We start from the raw sequence: 18349 nt of genomic DNA on the forward strand, positions 1-18349 counted from the left end.
TTAACCTTCCTAATGCCACAACCCTTTAATACAGTTCCTCATGTTGTGGTGACCCCCAACCATGAAATTGCAGTGTCTCGGTTCCTAAGACCATTGGAAATATGTGTTTTCCAATGGTCTTAGGCAACCCCTGTGAAAGGGGTCGCAATCCACAAGTTGAGAACTGCTGCTCTAGGGGAATTTACTTCAACCGGCTAAGTGTAAACTTGCAACTCTCAGCCAGAGGGCTTTTTCATTAGCCATCCCTAGACTATGGAATGACCTGCCGGAAGAGATTCAACAGCTAAATATGCTGTCTGAATTTAAAACAGCATTAAAAACTTATCTTTTCCATCTGGCCTACCTATTCAATTTCAAGCTGTGAATTTTAAATTAGGATATTTTAATTATGCTGGATGATTTAATATGTTCTATCTTTATGTATTTTACCAGTGTTTTTTCAGTGTTTCAATTGGATGTGTTTTGACCTATGTTGTACCCCTCCTTGAGTCTTGGTAAGAGGTGGGTAAGGAATAATAATAATAATAATAATAATAATAATAATTTTCAACCCTTTAGGATTATTATTTTGTACACTTTGAAAATGCAAGTTAAAATGACTCTAAAGCAAGGTATTAAGAGTAACAGGAAATGTTACTCATTATTCTAAAAAGGTATACTGTAAACAACGTATACTGTAACCATTGTTACCCAAAACGCAAAGAACGATTTCCAAGATCTGGTCTGGAAATGCTGGTAAATAGCTTGCCAAAGTATACAATAGGCTCAGATCTGACAGAACTGGAGACTCTGCTTCACTAATATAACTTTCAGTTAATGCTTCTTAGTCATGCTGAAAATGGAGGACATTTTGGAATTCCTCCTGGACAGAAAGTTGAAATGTAGGACATGTCCTAGAAAAGGAGGACATCTGGTTACCCTGCATTCAGAAATGTCCTTGTTTACAGCTATCTTTGTATTTTGCTTAATACAATTTTATATATTATCCATGTTCCTTGATACATTAATTTTATGCTTTAAACAATTGTACAACATTCCTCTTATTATTTTGACATTGTTTTCATTGTAGTGACTTTGTTAATTGCTTTGGTTGCTATTATTGCTATTATTATTATTCACTGTATTATGTTTTTACTATTGTATAAAAATACATATGCAAGAATGCCAAATTCTTAATGATCTGTCTGCTAAACTTGAGTGCCCTCCCATCCTAAAAACCATTCTGAGGGTTTTGGATATAAATTTTTAGAGACTGCAAAATCAAAATCAAACCAAGAATTGTAGGAAAAGATGCAAAGCTGTAACTGACTTACATGTTTGAGAACTGCACCATATAACTCTGTGTTTCCTTTGCCGTTCTGAAGAAAGATGAAGGAGAGGGGAGAAAGGTGCAAACTCAGCTCCCAGTTATTATGAGTAAATAACTGAGTATAAATCTTGCTGATTTATAACATTTTAAAACTCCTTTAAGTTCTGCTTACTTTCCCCTACATTGCTCTTTTCATATTGAAAAGCTTTATTAATCCACGCTAAAAGACCCAAACTGGGGCTATTTTTAACACATGCATATCAATATGTGTTTCTGCCTATATACTGAGGACTTTTCTGTATGATCCCAATTCTTGCAGCAGTCATGATAGTAAAAAGAAAAGGTGAATACACAGCTTGTAGAGAAGCCATCACTCTGCCTCTTCTCAATTGTGTGACTAGGGCTGCTGCCTCCATCGCACCCTGCTGCCGGCTCTCCTTTAACCCTGCCTTTCTTTGCTTATGCCCTACCCAGCATGCCTTCAGGTTGTTTTTACCCCCCCCCCCCCATACCTTTTCCCACACATTTCCAAAGCAATGTGAGTGTGAATGAAGTTTTAAAAAATAGAAAACAAATAAATAAAAGTAAACAGGGTGCTGGGAATACCAAGGAGGAGTGGGGATGGGGAGAAGATAGGACACTGACAACACGTGACTAGCAATTGTGCAACTGGCCCAGGAGAGATGTTTCACATCTTGGGACTTGAGCACTTGCTAGGACATTGACAGGTTTTCACCATGAATGAAAAAGGATGAGTCAGGGACAGAGCAAATATGGGTCACCAAAGCTGCTTCTTTCTTCATGTAATAGTATTTTAAAAGCTGCTTTTAGTAATGTCCTAAGACAGTAGACTTGGGAAGACTGTCCAACTTCCTCTATGGGATTTTGATTCTGGCTCAGCCAATTTGCTGCCAGCTGTAGGAATGTTTATTTACTACCACTATGCTCTGCTTGTATACAGCTGGCCCTCCATATCCACACATCTAATCACCCACAGCTTGAAAATATTTTTGAAATGTATATAAATTTCCAAAAGCAAATCTTAATTTTGCCATTTCATATAAGGGGCACCATTTTACTACCCCATTGTATATAATGGGACTTGGGCATCCATGGATTTTGGTATCCACTGGGGGTGGGTCCTGGGACCAAACCCCAATGGATACTAAGGCCCACTGTATTTGTAAATAGTGCAACGTGGTTCCCTAGGCTAAAAGCAAAGTTTGGTAAAGTTTCTTTAGACACTGCAGTAATCATTTTCTTTTGAGATTACAATTCCCCTAAGTTGAAATATTGGAGCTGTATCCCAAAAAGTAATGTTTCCAAGTTCTGTCTTAATGGGACGCAAATGTCTCCAGAAGTACCTCATGGTAGTTAAAAGGCACCCAGGAGTCAGATGAGCCAGGGAAGCCAGGGAAATGTGTATCAGTTCTGCCTTCTCCACAGCAGCTATGGCAATCCTGTGTGAAATCAGAATAAATGATATAAGAGAGAGAGGAAAAAATAGACCCCTTTCCATCATTATGCCTTGAAGGACAGGAGTACTGTTTCCACAATTACGCACCAGTTCTCCTGGGTCCCCTTTTTCACCCTGTAAAACAAAACAAAAATGAACAGGTGGTCAAATTGGGTACACATTTTACCGACCTATGAAAGGATGGAAGGCTGAGTCAACCTTGGAGCCCTGGGACTGAATTCACAGCCTTGTGGCTGCAGTATTGGCATTTAACCACTGCGCCACCAGGGCTCCTTGGAAGCCCCCTGTAACTTCCTACTATTGAGCTACTAGATAAAGCATATATGTTTCAAAATCAGTAGATTCTGGCACCTCTTGGAGTCCCAACCTACTCAGACAGAAGCAAGAGGGCACATGTGAGGCCTGACAGTGGAGCTGGGGGATAGAAGAGGGAGGCTGGACAGCAGATCCACATAAGGCCTTTCTCAAGATGGTGCTATACACATGCATTTTGTGCAGGCATCCTCAAAGGAGGTCTACTTCCAGTGAGCATGCACAAGTTCATATTGAATTGAAGGCCTTCCCTAAACCTTAGACCATAAAAAGGAAACGCCAGGATTGTTGGGTCCCAGCAAACATGCTTTCCAGGTACCAATACCAGCCACGTGTATGGTTTGGTATCCAAGCTTTGATACTTACCTTAGGTCCTGGAGGCCCAAGAAGTCTTGAGTGAGTATTGCACTACAAGAAGAAAAGCAAAAGCATAAATGAAACCTATTAATATGCAAAAAACAAACAAACAAAATAAAACAAAACAAAATAAAACAAAACAAAACAAAACAAAATAAAACAAAACAAAATAAAACAAAACAGGCCACATCCTTATTGTTAATGTCAGAACTTGGAAAAATTACCTGGAAAAATTATAACTCACAGAAACCCCAGCTAGCATGACCAGTGGCCATGCTGGTTGGGGATTCTGGGAGTTACAGTCCAAACCATTCTAACCGTGTACAACTAAAGTTGTGCTTAATCAGGGAATGGATGGTGACTATGTGGCCCTATGGTGCCAGACTGCACTTGCCAGCACTCAAGCCAGTATAGTAAATGATAAAGAATGATGGGAGTTGCAGTCCAGAAGCATTTGAAGGGCCACATGCTTCCCATCCTTGTCTATAAGCCTGTGGTACAGACCTTTCCCAGAATTTCATACTTGTGGGGTGACAAATTTTTGATAAACCATGCTAATTAAGTACATTTTTGTACCTATCTATTTATATTTATTAAAGCTGTTTTGTTACTAAGATTCATCTCCCACTACATGAGATATATTTTCTCTTTTGGTAAGAAGAAGAATAGAAGGAGATGACATTGTGGGATGAAACGGAAGACTGAAAAAGAACTTTGTGGGGGAACTGGAATGCAAGGATCGATGGAAAGGAATGGAAGCAATGGAAACGAGTTGCAGAATTTCTCCTTCCCTCTACTCCTAAAAGGCAATCATGAACTTTTTCATGTGTTTTCAGGTTCATATTTGTAGTCTAAATGTCTAAAAACCAGAGGTTAAAAAATAAAAAAGGAAGCTTCTTCTTGTTCAGTATCCTGGCATCTTTATTGTCATAAGCAACCAAACCCAGAGGGAAAGAATGATGTGTAAATTCTGGGCTGGAGTGCTCCTCACGCACCTGATTTTCTCCAGGTAGGCCAGGGGGTCCCATGGGACCAGGTGAACCACGAGACCCTTTTTCTCCAACTAGTCCTGGATTGCCTTGTAGGCCAGTCTCACCCTTTTCACCCTGTAGTGACAAAATATGGGAATGAGCAGGGCTGGGTCCAAAACAAAACAAAGCAAATCAAAGCAACCAAAACAAAACAAAACAAGGTCCATAAGAGCCATTATTCTGGGTAAAAAAGGAAATAACATTTGGCCCTCTGTATCTACAGATTCTATATCCAAAGATGCAACCATCCACAGCTTGAATATATATATATATATATATATATATACCAAAAAGCAAATCTTGATTTGTAATTACAAAAAGCAAATCTTGATTTGTAATTTGTAATTACAGAATTTTACAAAATTACAAAATTTTACTTGTCCCTGCAAAAGGAGTACAGCTATTATTTCCTATTGCATTCCTTTTGCAGTTTATCTTCATCGTGCTTTGTTACCCCCTCACTCCTCCCAGTTTATGTCTCTTGTAACATTTTATATAAGGGACAGCATATAATTGTATATAATACAATGCTATATCATTGTCTATAGTAAGACTTCAATATTCATGGATTTTTGGTTTCAATGCCGGACTTGGAACCATACCCCAGTGGATACCAAGGGTCACCTGTATTCAGTTTTAGGAATCCTGTCTCAGTTGCATTTTCACCCCTCACGTCTTTGATTGATGGCAGCATCTGAACATATGATCTAGCCAACCTGGTATCCTCCAGATGTGTTGCCTTCAGAGCTTGGAATGTTACTTTTTAAAAGTCTTTCATTGTGTAACTTACTACAAACTCCCCCCTTAACAGTAATTCATCACTGTTAATGTGACAAAATAATTCACTCATTATTGTTATTTATTGTATGACTACTTTTTGTTACTTTTAAAAGAATGACATAAAGTTTGAAAAATTCTGTTGTGTTCCTCTAAAATAGAGGTGGGCAACAGTAGGAAGGTAGCAGGCCAAATTCGCTCCTGAGGAGACTATAATAGCGCTGCAGCCCTGTGCAGCATCCCCTCCACAAAAAACTCCAATAAAACTATACAAACACACACACACACGAGTTTTTTTGTGGAGACATTTGCCATCGAATGTCCTCAAAGGTGTTTGTGGGCATCTTCACCATGTTTTTGGCTCTCCTTTTTAAATACAGAAATTAAACAGGAACAGATCTGTTTTTACAAAAGGATATGACCCAATCCTGTTTACTTCCTCTAGTTAAAAAGGTTCCTGATGGACCTATAATGCCCCAGGGAGCCTCCCAAAGTGGCAAAATGGCCCTATGACTCCTAGAGACCATTTGAGGGATATTTTGTAAAAACGATATGCCTCCTTGGTTACCCTGGGGGAGGGCTGCCTGTGATCTGTGGGCAACACTTTGCCCGCCACTGCTCTAAATTAACCCTAAAATATTTACAAAAAGTTACTTGTGCCTGCAAAAGAAGGAGTATGGGCGTTCCTCTTGCATTTCTTTTGAAGTGTAACTTCATTGAGCTTTGGTTATCCCCACTCCTCCTTCCCAGTTTATATCTCTTGCAAGTCTTTACCTGCAAACTTTGGTTTGTTTACAACTCCTACAATCCCACAACCAGCATAACCTGTTTATTATTGTCCCTGATCTTGCTTGACCATTTTATGGCACCTAGCGCCCCCCATTTTTTCATTTCCTTCTGTCTCCCTGTTAATAGCACTGTTTACCTTTGGCCCATCCTGGCCTGGAGGCCCTTCTCGTCCTGAAGGACCTTCTTGCCCAGGAAAGCCTGAGGGTCCTGGTGGCCCTGCGGGGCCTGGAAGCCCTGGATGTCCTTCGGGGCCCATGGCTCCTGGAGACCCCTCTGGCCCTTCTGGCCCTGGCATACCTGGTGATCCAGAGGACCCTGGTGGTCCTGGTTGGCCTGGGGAACCAGGAAGACCTGGTGCTCCTGGTTGGCCTTCATGCCCTGGGATACCAGGAGGTCCTTGAGGGCCTTCTGGTCCTGGGTATCCCTGAGCTCCAGGAGGGCCTGGGTGGCCAGGCAAACCCTGTGGTCCAGGGGGGCCTTCAACAAGCATGGTGGCTCCCTGGAAAAGATCCAGAAAAACAGATATGAATTATATTTTAAGAGAGAAGGAAAAGTTCATGCATTTTCTCTGGAGCAACTCATATGTCAAGTTTTCCAGTTCCAACACCAAAACCAAATTGAAAGCCGAGTTTTTACTGAGATGGAAAAACTTGTGCTTGAGCTGTACTAGTTCAGAATACAGGTGGGGATTCATATTACTATTGTTCTTAAATAACATAAGCAACAGTAACCCCCAAAGGCAGAAAGCTAGCATGTCAGAGGCAAGGCTAGACTATAACTGATCCATGACATGATGGTCTCTTGCCTTGTGGAAGAATTTCGTTCTAGGAAGGAACATTCAGCTACCTGTCCATGGCAGGAGAGGAGGTAAAGAGGTTTTAGATCATGAACCCTTAGTGTCTTGATGACAGCATGGAAAAGTTACTTTTTTGAAATGCAACATAATCACCCAGCTTGAGTGGTTCTGGATAGTTATAATTCAACCAACCAACCAACTTTTCCAAATTCTGGAAAAAAATTTTTTATCTAAATTGGGCAACCCACACAGGTTTCATTGTAAAGAAAACTTCCATTGCTTCCATTGCTAAGGGTAACTTCCACTGGTGTAAAAGCAGCCTTTTCTCCCAATGCCAACAGTGTGCATGATCACTACTACAAATTGGATACACAGTGTATGGAAAAAGGATAAAGTTCTGGTCTCGCTTCTGACATGGCAGGGGGTTGGACTGGATGGCCCTTGCAGTCTCTTCCAACTCTATGATTCTATAAAGTCTCAATCCAGATCGCACCCCTAAATCTGCTCTTCATTTTAAAACATTCTTCACAATATATTAAGGCACGAGGTAGGCAACCTCTTTGAGCTGGGGGCCGGGTTGCTGTCCCTCAGACAACTGGGGGGGGGGGGCAAAGCAAAAAATAAACAATTAAATAATTTTTTTAAAAAATTAAATAAATAAATAAACTGGACAAATGTAGGACAAAATGTTCAAATTGAGAGATATCTCTATAAAAAATGGAGACATGCAAAAAAAATTGTGATTTTTTAAAAAAATTTAATATAAATGCATGTTTTGAGGCTTCTATAGACAATTGCCCCCCTTGCCCCCCCGCTTGCTTCCCGCCGGCAGCATTGGCGGCAGGATCGGGCTGGGGCCGGTTCCCAAGGCCTCGCTGGGCCAGATCCGACCTGTGGGCTGTAGGTTGCCTACCCTTGTATTAAGGAAATATGAAGTCCACTGGCCAAGCACTTGATGATATATCAAACCAGAATGTGGAAAGACTACTTTAGTTGCAGAATTCTCCATGGACAGTGGCCACATGGGCTATGGGATTCTGGGAACTGTAGTTTCCTCAAAAGTAAGTTTTCCAAGCTTTCTTTCAGTCTACTAGCATCTGATGACACATACACTCCTGTAGACACCATACTTCCCAGCTCCCCCTGCCAGTCACCACCAGCAAACAAATCTCACCTCAGACCTGCCATCTCCGTTGCTGGTACCAGTACAGCCTGGTGTTCCTGGAAGGGGTGAGCCTGGTAGTCCTGGAGGCCCTGGAGGCCCTGCTGGCCCTGGATGGCCAGGGCTGCCTGTCTGTCCAATTTCCCCAGGTAGTCCCCTTTGGCCTGGTGGGCCAGGGTCCCCCTTGTCTCCCTATTGTAGAAAAGAACTTGTGATTAAGAAGAGTACCATGGATGCAGCCAGCCATCTAAACCAGAATTCCACATGTCTGCTGTGCAAGATTCTCACTTTCCTCCTTAAGAACTCCGTAAGAGAACAGTCATGTTGTGTTTTGATCAACAGTTTGCATTGTTTGGTCATCCAGATACTTTTGGACTTCCAGTCCACATGATCAATGATAAGGGAACCTGAGAGCTGATATCCAAAACATCTGGAGGGCCACAGGTTGAGAAACACTGGCTTAGATGCCTGAACAGGCTCCTACATAAGCCTGCAACCCAATTCACTTTTGGGTGCATTTGTTTTGGATGTGTGGGTCCCCTGGCAGGCATTTTGCAAAGGGGGGCACTTTACACTTACTCCACATCCTCCAACATTTCACAGACAAAATCTGGCTCACTTGTGGCCAAGTAATAACAGAGTGTTCTCAAGTTGGAAAAAGTTAATGAGGAGAAGAATACATAAAATAGGAGAGGCTGCAGCAATTTGCTTTTGCCTGAGTCTACAGGGGAGGGCAAGTTTCTGCCCCCTCTTCTTTTTCTCTGCTAAATTAACTGAGTGCAAATTACTTTTACAGTTTGAACTTTCTTCGAAGAAACTGAAGTAAGCTAACGACAAAGAGAGGAGGTGGGAGAAGGAGAGAAAAAGCAAGATATTTTAAAAGCAGTTGAAAAGAGAGTTAACCAGGGTTAACCAGGACTGTTGCTGCTAAAGCAGGAAGGTATGACATTAATTCAGGGATCAGGTATTCTTTGAAACCAAGTTCCATTGGACTCTTTCCAAAAGATTCCGTGCAGAATCACATCTTTCCTGCACTGACACAGTGCAAAAGGTTTATTTTGGCTGTGCCCCAAGTTCCCACTGCTTTACTATTAGAGCTTTTGTGCCATTGATTTTAACCATCACAGTGCAGTGGAGCTCATCAACATCAACTCTTCTTAGTGTGGAAATACAACAGTAAGGAAAGCTACACCTTTGAACTCCTGGCCCATGCTGGAGTTTTAAAAAGGAAGCATATAGAGTGCATTTTCACTGTAGAAATAGTGCAGTTTGACACCACTTTAACTGCCATGGCTCCATCCTACAGAATCCTGAGATTTGTAGTTTTATGAGGCACCGACATTCTGGTAGAGAAGGCTAAAGACCTTCTAAAATGACAAATCCCAGGATTCCATACGATTGAGCTACAGCACTTAAAGTGGTGTCAAACTGCAATATTTCTACAGTGTAGATGCACCTACAGCCTGTGCTGTATAGTCTATATACAGCCCTTAGATGTGGGCTGTGCAGTTCCTATCCTTCTCATCTCTACACCACCTTATTGTTATTTGGCATCATTGCAACTGCCCTGACAATGGCAGCTCAAATGCAGCAAGCCCAGTTGCTGGGCAATGAAAGGAAAAGGCTAAAGACTCCTCTCCTTCTTCCACCAGGAACCTAAAGCAGCTGGTATCACTAATCATAAACTGGTGATACCATTGCAGTTGCTGAGACAGGTGAAATGTTAAGTCTCTCCCCTCTTCAGCAACTCCAAAGCAATTTTGTAGCCTTGAACAGAATTGCTGGGATAAACCCAATGTTAGGATGTGGATGGGATTTTGCACATCTGTCTCTTCAAGGTATATTTCCATTCTGGCCCCAAGAAACGGTAGTAACCCTACTAGGGGAATCGTGGTTTGGCTTTACTCCAGGAAAACCTATTAGCCTTTTTCCTTGTCATAAGCCATGTTCCTGAAGGCATGTGTGAAAGCTTTCTTGTGTACATTAAACACTGCGTGAACTATGTTACCACAGTGGTCCAACAGGGCTAGAAAAAGATGTAGGCCTACCTTAGGACCACGAGGGCCAGGCACTGCTGGACAGACACACTGTGAAATGTTAGTCATCTAAGGAAGACAAAAAAGTAATTAATTAGTAATATGCCATACTTCACATGTGGCTACCAAATGATGGATATCATTGCCTATGACTACTCCAGTCTGAGCTTTCAGAGTCATATTCCAAGACCTAGGGATGACCCCCTGAGAAGTCACCGGATTCAGGCCCTGCTGATATTACAGTGATAATATTACATGGAGAAGCCCTTAGTGATGTTATTAAAATCATGAATGAAACTCTTAGTCCCAATTAACAACTAGCATCAACTAGGTAGGGACACATTTGATATCCAAACCCTAACATACCTGTTTTGCCTCAGACTCCTCTCTGACTGTGGATTGGTGAGCTGATATTGGCAAGTGTTCTGAGGTCTGTTGGGATACAAAATGATGACCATTAGGAAATTATCATTTATAGTGGAACTAAGACTGACTGGGTCTGATTGTTTTTTCTGAGCCATCAGTTGACACCAATGCTCCTCCTGCTTGCAACATCACAGTCCTCCACTCAGCTGGCACGATATCCTCCTATGGAGGAAGAGCACATCGCTTTGTAGTGCACACATCTATCTGCTTTTTAAAATGGCTGTTCACCAAGAGGCAAAGGGTCCCAGATTCACAGGGGATGGAAGGATCAGGCATCTGAGGAACCAGGGACCAGGAATGATTTAGCAAAGAAGAAGGTGATTGCCACATACTAGCATTTCATAAGAGGAATGTCAAGGGTAATATTTATGCCATAAACATTGAGGTATTTGGGGGTGAGACAAGGAGATGTCACACAGCAAAGTTTTCTCAAGTACTAGACTGAAATTTGCCCTCATCTTTTCCCTTTTTTACCCAGTGAATGGAGGCAGCAGCCGTCTTGGCAGGAAGGGTTGATGAGGTCTCCTCAGGTTCCACCTGCCAAAAGCAAGACAGTTTTTTAAAAAGCTATAAGTTCAGGCATATGGACACAATGACCAGTGGAGGATGTCACTAGGGGGTGTGGGGAGGGTGGACCACACCGGATGGCACTATAAGCAGACAGCAGAATACATTGGTTCTGGTAATAATTTAATAGCATTGAAAGAGTGGATCATCAAAAAGCCAGCTGTTAAAAAGCAGGGGATGCCTGTAGAGGGACAATACTGTGAAGGAATATTCATATTCTCCTACAGCGGGAATTCAACTACTTTCTTTATTTGTCCTCACATGCGCTATTTATTTCTGTGCACATATTTGACTGGAGAGCCAATATGGCATGGTAGTAAGAGTGCTAAACTGAGACATCCCTATTTAGCCATGGCAGTCAAGCTGTCTCAATTCCAACCCTGTGGTTTTCAAACACTGGTCCTCTAGATTTTGTGTCAAATCACTGCTGGATGATTCAAAACTGCCAAGGCAAGAGATACCCTCATTGGTGCTGCCTCCTTTCATTTGCTATGGATTCTCAAAGAAAGAGGTATTAACAGTCTGTTGACCCACTTTAACATTATGCAGCTCTCCCTCAGAAGTCACTATAAGATCCAGTGATCTTTCAGCTTCACTTTGTATCTGAAAGGAGAAGAAAGGAAGAGGAATTAGACAGACTTCCTGGGAAGTTTGAAAACTGATGTTCTCTTTTTTAAGTGGAGAAAACCAACAAAGGTTCCTGGTTGAATAAAATTATATACAATGGCTCCTTATTCAGAGTGAACCACTTTGGGCATATTCTTATTACAGATCTAAAGTGCTTTAGATCTATGGCCATAGTGTGTTACCTTAAATCCCAGGGTCCCAGGAGGTCACCCACAAATTTTATTAAACATGGGAATTAATTTAGCTCAGTAGAAAGCAGAGAGAAGGCTTCAGGTGACGCTAAAGCTAGGACACAAGCCTATGTATAATTATTCCAAACCCAAGAACTCCAGACAGAGGCAGCTTCCAAATTAGTTTTGTTTATTGATTAAAAGGGCAATACACACCCATGCAAACCACTCTCTCACACTCGCATGCAAGAACTAAGATATAAAAGGTGGTAGTGGACAGTGAATTAAAGGATTGCAGTAGGTGATACTTTACCAGTTCAGAAGTGAGGTTCCAATCTGGGGGAAGACTGTGAGTCGAATGGGGTTCATGACTCTGGTTTGTGGTGCACCTAGTAGTACTGAGGAGCCAAGCTTTAATCCAATAGAGTATCTGCCTGACTCCAACTGGACTGAATTTGAGGTGCCCAGGTAGGCATATTTATAGGGTGAGATGAGTGGATTTTCCAGGGGGAAGAATGGCCAGAGTGCATGGAGATGGTTGGAAGTGCCCCTTGATTTCCAGCTTTCTGGCAGGTACCCTGCACATTGCCCATAATCACACTTATATGTGAAGGGATTAAGCAGATTCCAATCTTAATTTATCTATTTTGACTAAGTGGCCAGCAGGATCTATGACATGGTTAGTTTCCTGCACTGGAGATGCCCTCTCAGCTACTTGCCGAAAACATCCCTTTTTAATATTAATTTGATATCCAAGGTTGATTAGGGTTGAAGGAGGACTAGATATGGGGGTAATTGGTGGCTGGAGGAATCTGGAACTGGCTATGCCAGCTGGAGAATTCTGGACGTTTTGGATCAAAACCATAATTGTATTTTGGAACTATAGTTCAGCTGAGGAAGAGGAAGCAGCATTCATCTTGTCAACTTACCTTTTCCAGGTGACTTTGCTGGGATCTGTAGCAGCTATACTATTTTGCAACCAACATTGTATATAGTGAAAACCTAGGCCGTAGTTTAACCACAGGAATCCACATTGGGGCTCTTCCACTTTAAGTAAAGCAGTGGTTTCACATGACTCTTAGTAGCACAATACTCAGCAAAACACTCCTACAAAACCCATCTTCAAAAGAAAGATGGATGTAATGTACGTTGTTTCTGTGCTGGTCTATGAGCATAATAAAGATGAACTGGACAGTATATTGCTTCAAAAGAATTCTCAGTGAACAAAGGCCCTGTTTTTCCTGGTTCATATCTCTTTAGCTGCAACCTAAATACCTTTTCTTTGCAATGGCAATAGTGCTTTGATAGCCAAGCTCCAACATACCTGTTTTGCCACTGAGTCTCCTCTACTCGTGGATTGGTGAACTGAAGGAGTCGAGGGATTTGAGACTTTCTGGGACAGAAGAGAATGACAGTCAGGAAATAATATTTTCTCAGACACAGCCTAAGACCAGGCTGCCTCTTCTACTCTGTGGTAGAATAGCTCCTCACACAACCCAAATACAGCTATCCTTCTATGATGGAGGAAGAACCAGCAGGAATAGGCAAAGCGGATGGAGTTTAGATCTTTCTGGACTCCAAATTTTGTTGGACTCCCAGCATTCCTAGATAGGCTGCTGGGAGTCACAGTCCACAAAATCTAGAGGGCTTCTTTTTGCTTGCTGCATATCTACATGTATCTCTCTGCTTTCAAAATCCAGTTAATCCTTTTGTGAATTGTTTCCTTCATTCCAGCTGAGCTTGGAAAGTTACTTTTAAAAAGTAATTTGTTTCCAATACTCATTATAGTATTTCAAATGTAATTCACTGGCATTACTCATGGCAGTGTTGACCAGACTGGTTGCTCAGCTTTGCAATTACTTTTTAAATACTTTGCAGGGTAGAAAAATATGGGATTGATAAGAGGATGGCATAAAATGCCCTTGAAAAGAAATTTTAAAATGCATTAAACACCAATAAAATAACTCACGAAGTGTAAAACATTGCTTTTCTAACCTCTGGAAACAACTTGTGTAAATATGTTAGATCTCACATTTGGAAATATGGAAATACAGTTTTAGGTTTTGGACTCATGAGACTCTGGAGATTATCATATGGGCAAAAAAGACAGGAGCTCAACCAGGCTCTACCAATATCATTACCTGAAATTGTAGGAATTCACCCTCTTCTTCTTCCCCAGCACTTCCCTCAAAGACTGATGAGAAGGGAAAGGTGACGTCAGGCGGTGCTCCTGTCCTGCTATCAGCTGACATGGCCTAGGAAGAAAAAAAGGAATTTGTGGTTCCTTTCATCTAGTTTCCAACTGGCGGATAAAGACCTGTACAATACATATAATGAATTTTTTGATTCCTGTATCTATAACAGCACTTCTCAAACTATCTGATGTCTTAAATTGGCATTTCCCCCCCAGTGTGCCTGAGACCAGATCCATATTTGTGCCATATCCTTGAAATTCATTGTAGACCAGCAGCTAGTCCATGGACCACCACTTTTGAGTTCTATTGCCTTATAGGGTGGAGCTTATGGGGTTTTTAAAACCGTTTTTAGACTACAACTCCCATCAGAGGTCATACTGGCTGGGGATGCTGGGAGGTGTGGTTCTCAAAGTGACTTTTTCAAACCTTCCTACAGAGGGAGTGAGGCTTGGAAGTCCAGGTCATTCTGCCACAGCAGCCAAGGCTTTGTTGTGTCTCACAAGACCTTGTTTGTTGATAAAGTTAGCAGGAAAAGACAATTTGGCATGGTGCAAGGAGGGTGAGAGGGAATAAGTCTGTCACAGGATAGAGGAGCTGGCCTTGGGATTTGGGTCTGTGTCTCCTGCATCGAGAGCTCACTCCGGTCAGATTAGCAGCCACTTGGCTTATATTGCCACCAGCTTTTCATGCAGATACGGGGAACGAGGTGAACAGAGAAGTTGTGGGACTGCTATTGGAGTTGCCTTTGTGGTGAGTAGACAGAATAAGTAATACAAAGACAGAAAAACTTGGGCAGTTACTTTTTAAAAGCAATCTGTTACGGTTGCAATTCCAAAGCCAGTTTGATAGCAAATTACAGATATAGTTATAATTTTAATAATAAAATAATAATAAAATTTTTATTTATATACCGCTTTTCTAAAAATCAAAGCGGTTAACAACATGTGCAAATACAATCTAAAACCATCAAAATACAAAACATAATATAAAACATCAGAACACCAACAACAGCACTAAAACCACATCTCGTGCCAGCTCAACAGTGCTGACGAGGGGGGGGGGAGCACATTTTAAAATTAACATCAGCGTCTTACTATTCAAAACCAACCATTACTTATTTTTTTACTTTGTATATTTGGAATGGGGTAAGCTCTTGGCCTGTGGTACAAAACACATCTAAATGCTGAGGCTAAACTCTTGTTACTATATGTGTAACTCAAACAGTTGCAGTTATGTCAGAAAAGAAGCAAAATGATTCCTCATTACATTGCAGTTGCAATATAGCTTAATTATGTCCTAATTTAGAGTCAGCATGATGTAGTAGTTTGAGAGATAAGAAGTTAAGGAGATAGGAGTTCAAATCCCCACTCATTCATAGGAACCCATTGGGCAACCTTGGATAAGTCACACACTATGATCCTAAGAGAAAGGCAATGGCAAACCTTCACTGATTAAATCTTGCCAAGAAAACCCTTTTAGATTGCTCTAACTCAGAGTTGACTTGAAAGCATGTAACAACAACAACAAATGCCCTAGTTACTGCAAAAAGATAATAATTACAAGTAACTTGTTATTTACAATCAGTTACACTCAGCCTGTTAGGCATGCACACATGAACTGATGGCAACACACAAACTTGTATCTACCCACTCAACATATACACTTGTATCATCACAAGCATTCCACATAGTTCTGTCTGTGCATGCATGGCTACCCACAGCACATGTATCTCAACTCATATAAGTAAACCAGAATACCTAACACAATCCCATGGTTCAAGATGCAACAAATGGAATAACATTGTACAGATGAGAGTAGAGCAGAATGCAACCCTAGGGCTCCATAGTAGCTATGGGGCGGGGAGCAAAATGAGGACAGTGCCCCTCAAATAATTATTTTGTATCTCCCCAAAATAAAAATTCCCTTCAGTCCACACATTTCCATCTTTGCAGAGAGTGAGATATTGAAAAACGTTGATTCCCAGAACTCTTACATTTGCTGTGCCCACATTCATTTGGCAACTTTATTCCTTTTCTTTGGATGTCTGAACTGTTTTTCTAAATGCTCAGCTGGAGTTATAAATTATTGCAATAACAAAAATGTAGATGCGGAAGCATTTTTTTTTGGGGGGGGATTCTTCTTTGGGGCAAAATGCCTCCATTTTGCCTTCCCTGTTGTTACACTGCTGGGCTCCATGAAATCCCCTAGACTATTTTTGTAGCCCCAAGCCCCCAGGATCACAAACCATGCCTTTTCTAACCTCTTCCCAATGATGGCTTGCCTGTGCCCATTCATCATTTCAATAGATTGCATTGTCCCACTGCACTGTGGTTTTTCAAAAGTGGGGGGGACTCCTTCGCCCTTTAAGTCTGCCCCCCCCCCATTTTCTGGTAGTCAATGTGGCCAAAGAGGCAAACAATTGCCCTCCAGACACACCACAGGTACATCTGCTCCCCTTCCCAAAACAGTTTTTGGTTTTGAAGGCACAAATCCTCATTGTTGTTGTTGTTCACAGAATCATAAAATCATAGAATCATAGAGTTGGAAGAGACCATAAGGGCCATCCAGTCCAACCCCTCCCATGCAGGAACTCTCAATCAAAGTATACCCAATATATGATGCATGCTTTCAAATTGTTTCTAACTTATTGTGACTCTAAGGTGAAGCTATCATGGGGTTTTCTAGGCAAGATTTGTTTACAGGGGGGTTGACTTTGTTTTCCTCTGAGGCTGAGAGAGTGTGACTTGCTCAAGGTCACCAGCGGGTTTCCATGGCCAAGCTGGGATTTGGAACCTGGTTTCCAGAGTTGTACTCCAACACTCAAACCACTGTGCCTTACTGGCTGTCACATGCTAAAGACAGAAATTCAAAGCCCACAGTTGGATGTCACCTTTATGAGGACCACTACAAAGGAAAGAAAATAATGCATGTGCCTTCAAGTTGTCTAGAAGGCTTCATAGGACCAGGTAAGACAAAAATGTAGTGGATGGTGGAAAGGAAGAGAAATGCAAAATTAACTAAAAACAGGCTAGGGGTTGTGGCTGTCAAGTTTGGATTCTAACTCAGAATTGAAAAGATGGCAGAATTTAGGTCTTTACTCTCAACATACCTTTCTTTTTGGATCACTTGGCCTGATGAAGAGATTTGGAAAATTTAAAAACATAAAACATTTTTGTGGCATTTCTAGGTCCTAAAAAAGGTATTGTCCAGCTGTGAATTTTGGATTGTTTTCTGAATGCAGTCATACATATCCTCTAGCGTTTTCCAGATGAAAACTAGGACACACGTGGCCAACCAACATTAGAGTGTGGTCAAGATGGCCAAAGTTATAAATGAGGAAAAACATACAAGCTAGAAGAGGCTGTGTCAGTTTACAAAGAGGAAAAAGTGGAACGAGGAGAGAGAAACTGGGGCACTTAAAAAGCTGCTGAAAAAGCAGGATGGCAGTGGATTAACTGGGACTGCCCTTGCCAGATCAAGACATTTGGAGGGTATGCACATAGTCATTTTTTTTAAAGATGCTAAAAACAGTTTCATGCATCATTAATGGTGGTTGGTGATTTGCATGTGAGCAGTGGTGAATGTGTTCTGGGTTTTACTTTAAACTTTAAAGAGGCTTTCCAAGGTTTTAAATGTTGTTTGTGTGATATTGTGTTCCTCCAAGTCATTTTTTTTTTTACTTATGGCGACCCTAAGGCGAATGTATAATAGGGTTTTCTTGGCAGGTTTCTTCAGGGGTGTGTGTGTGTGTGTGTGTCACCATTGCCATCCTCTGAGGCTGAGAGAGTGTAAGTTGTCCAAGGTAATCCAGCAGGTTTTTATGCTCAAGAGGGGAATCAAATCCTGAGTGCTTCAGAGTTGTAGTCCAACGCTCAAATCAAATCATTACACCAGCTCAAGCCATTACACCAAGTTGGCTCTCTAAAGTATTAAATACTATCCCCCAAAGACATTCAGTACCTTGGATAGATCCTTTAAAATGTAAATAAGTGATTTTCAACCTTTGGACCTCAAGTTGTTTGTGACTTAAATTCCCAGAAGCCACAACCAGCATAGCTAGTTTGAAGTTGAACAGTAAACCTAGGTTTGCTACAGTTAAAACTCAATGAGAATTTGCAGCCAGGCAATGCTAGTTCCCTGACACATGTTCATTTTTTGCCTTTTTAAGTGTGTACATCTAAGCCTTTTAAGGAACTTTATTCCTTAGAGTACAAGAGCCAGAGTGGTGTAGTGGTTTGAGCGTTGGACTATGACTCTGGAGACCAGGGTTCGAATCCCCACTCAGTTATGGAAACCCACTGGGTGACCAGTTGGAAAA

At 41.5% G+C, this 18349-nt stretch overlaps 1 protein-coding gene across 2 annotated transcripts in view; it reads right to left on the bottom strand.

Annotated features, from left to right (window-relative positions):
- LOC121932440 (collagen alpha-1(XV) chain-like) overlaps positions 1-18349 on the bottom strand; it is a 33793-nt gene that overhangs the window by 11846 nt on the left and 3598 nt on the right. Inside the window, exons 3-15 of one of the 2 annotated variants that reach the window (XM_042471062.1) lie at positions 13978-14091; positions 13161-13229; positions 11574-11642; positions 10947-11009; positions 10413-10478; positions 10059-10115; positions 8023-8202; positions 6189-6551; positions 4451-4561; positions 3465-3506; positions 2874-2900; positions 2674-2769; positions 1314-1358 (exon numbers count right to left, since the gene is read on the bottom strand). In XM_042471062.1, the coding sequence (XP_042326996.1) occupies positions 1314-1358; positions 2674-2769; positions 2874-2900; positions 3465-3506; positions 4451-4561; positions 6189-6551; positions 8023-8202; positions 10059-10115; positions 10413-10478; positions 10947-11009; positions 11574-11642; positions 13161-13229; positions 13978-14091 (1302 nt within the window). The remainder of the gene's footprint in view (positions 1-1313; positions 1359-2673; positions 2770-2873; positions 2901-3464; positions 3507-4450; positions 4562-6188; positions 6552-8022; positions 8203-10058; positions 10116-10412; positions 10479-10946; positions 11010-11573; positions 11643-13160; positions 13230-13977; positions 14092-18349) is intronic. The other variant, XM_042471063.1, reaches the window with a different exon arrangement.

Source organism: Sceloporus undulatus, chromosome 6 (genome assembly GCF_019175285.1).
Source record: "Sceloporus undulatus isolate JIND9_A2432 ecotype Alabama chromosome 6, SceUnd_v1.1, whole genome shotgun sequence".
NCBI classification, from domain to species: Eukaryota; Metazoa; Chordata; class Lepidosauria; order Squamata; family Phrynosomatidae; genus Sceloporus; species Sceloporus undulatus.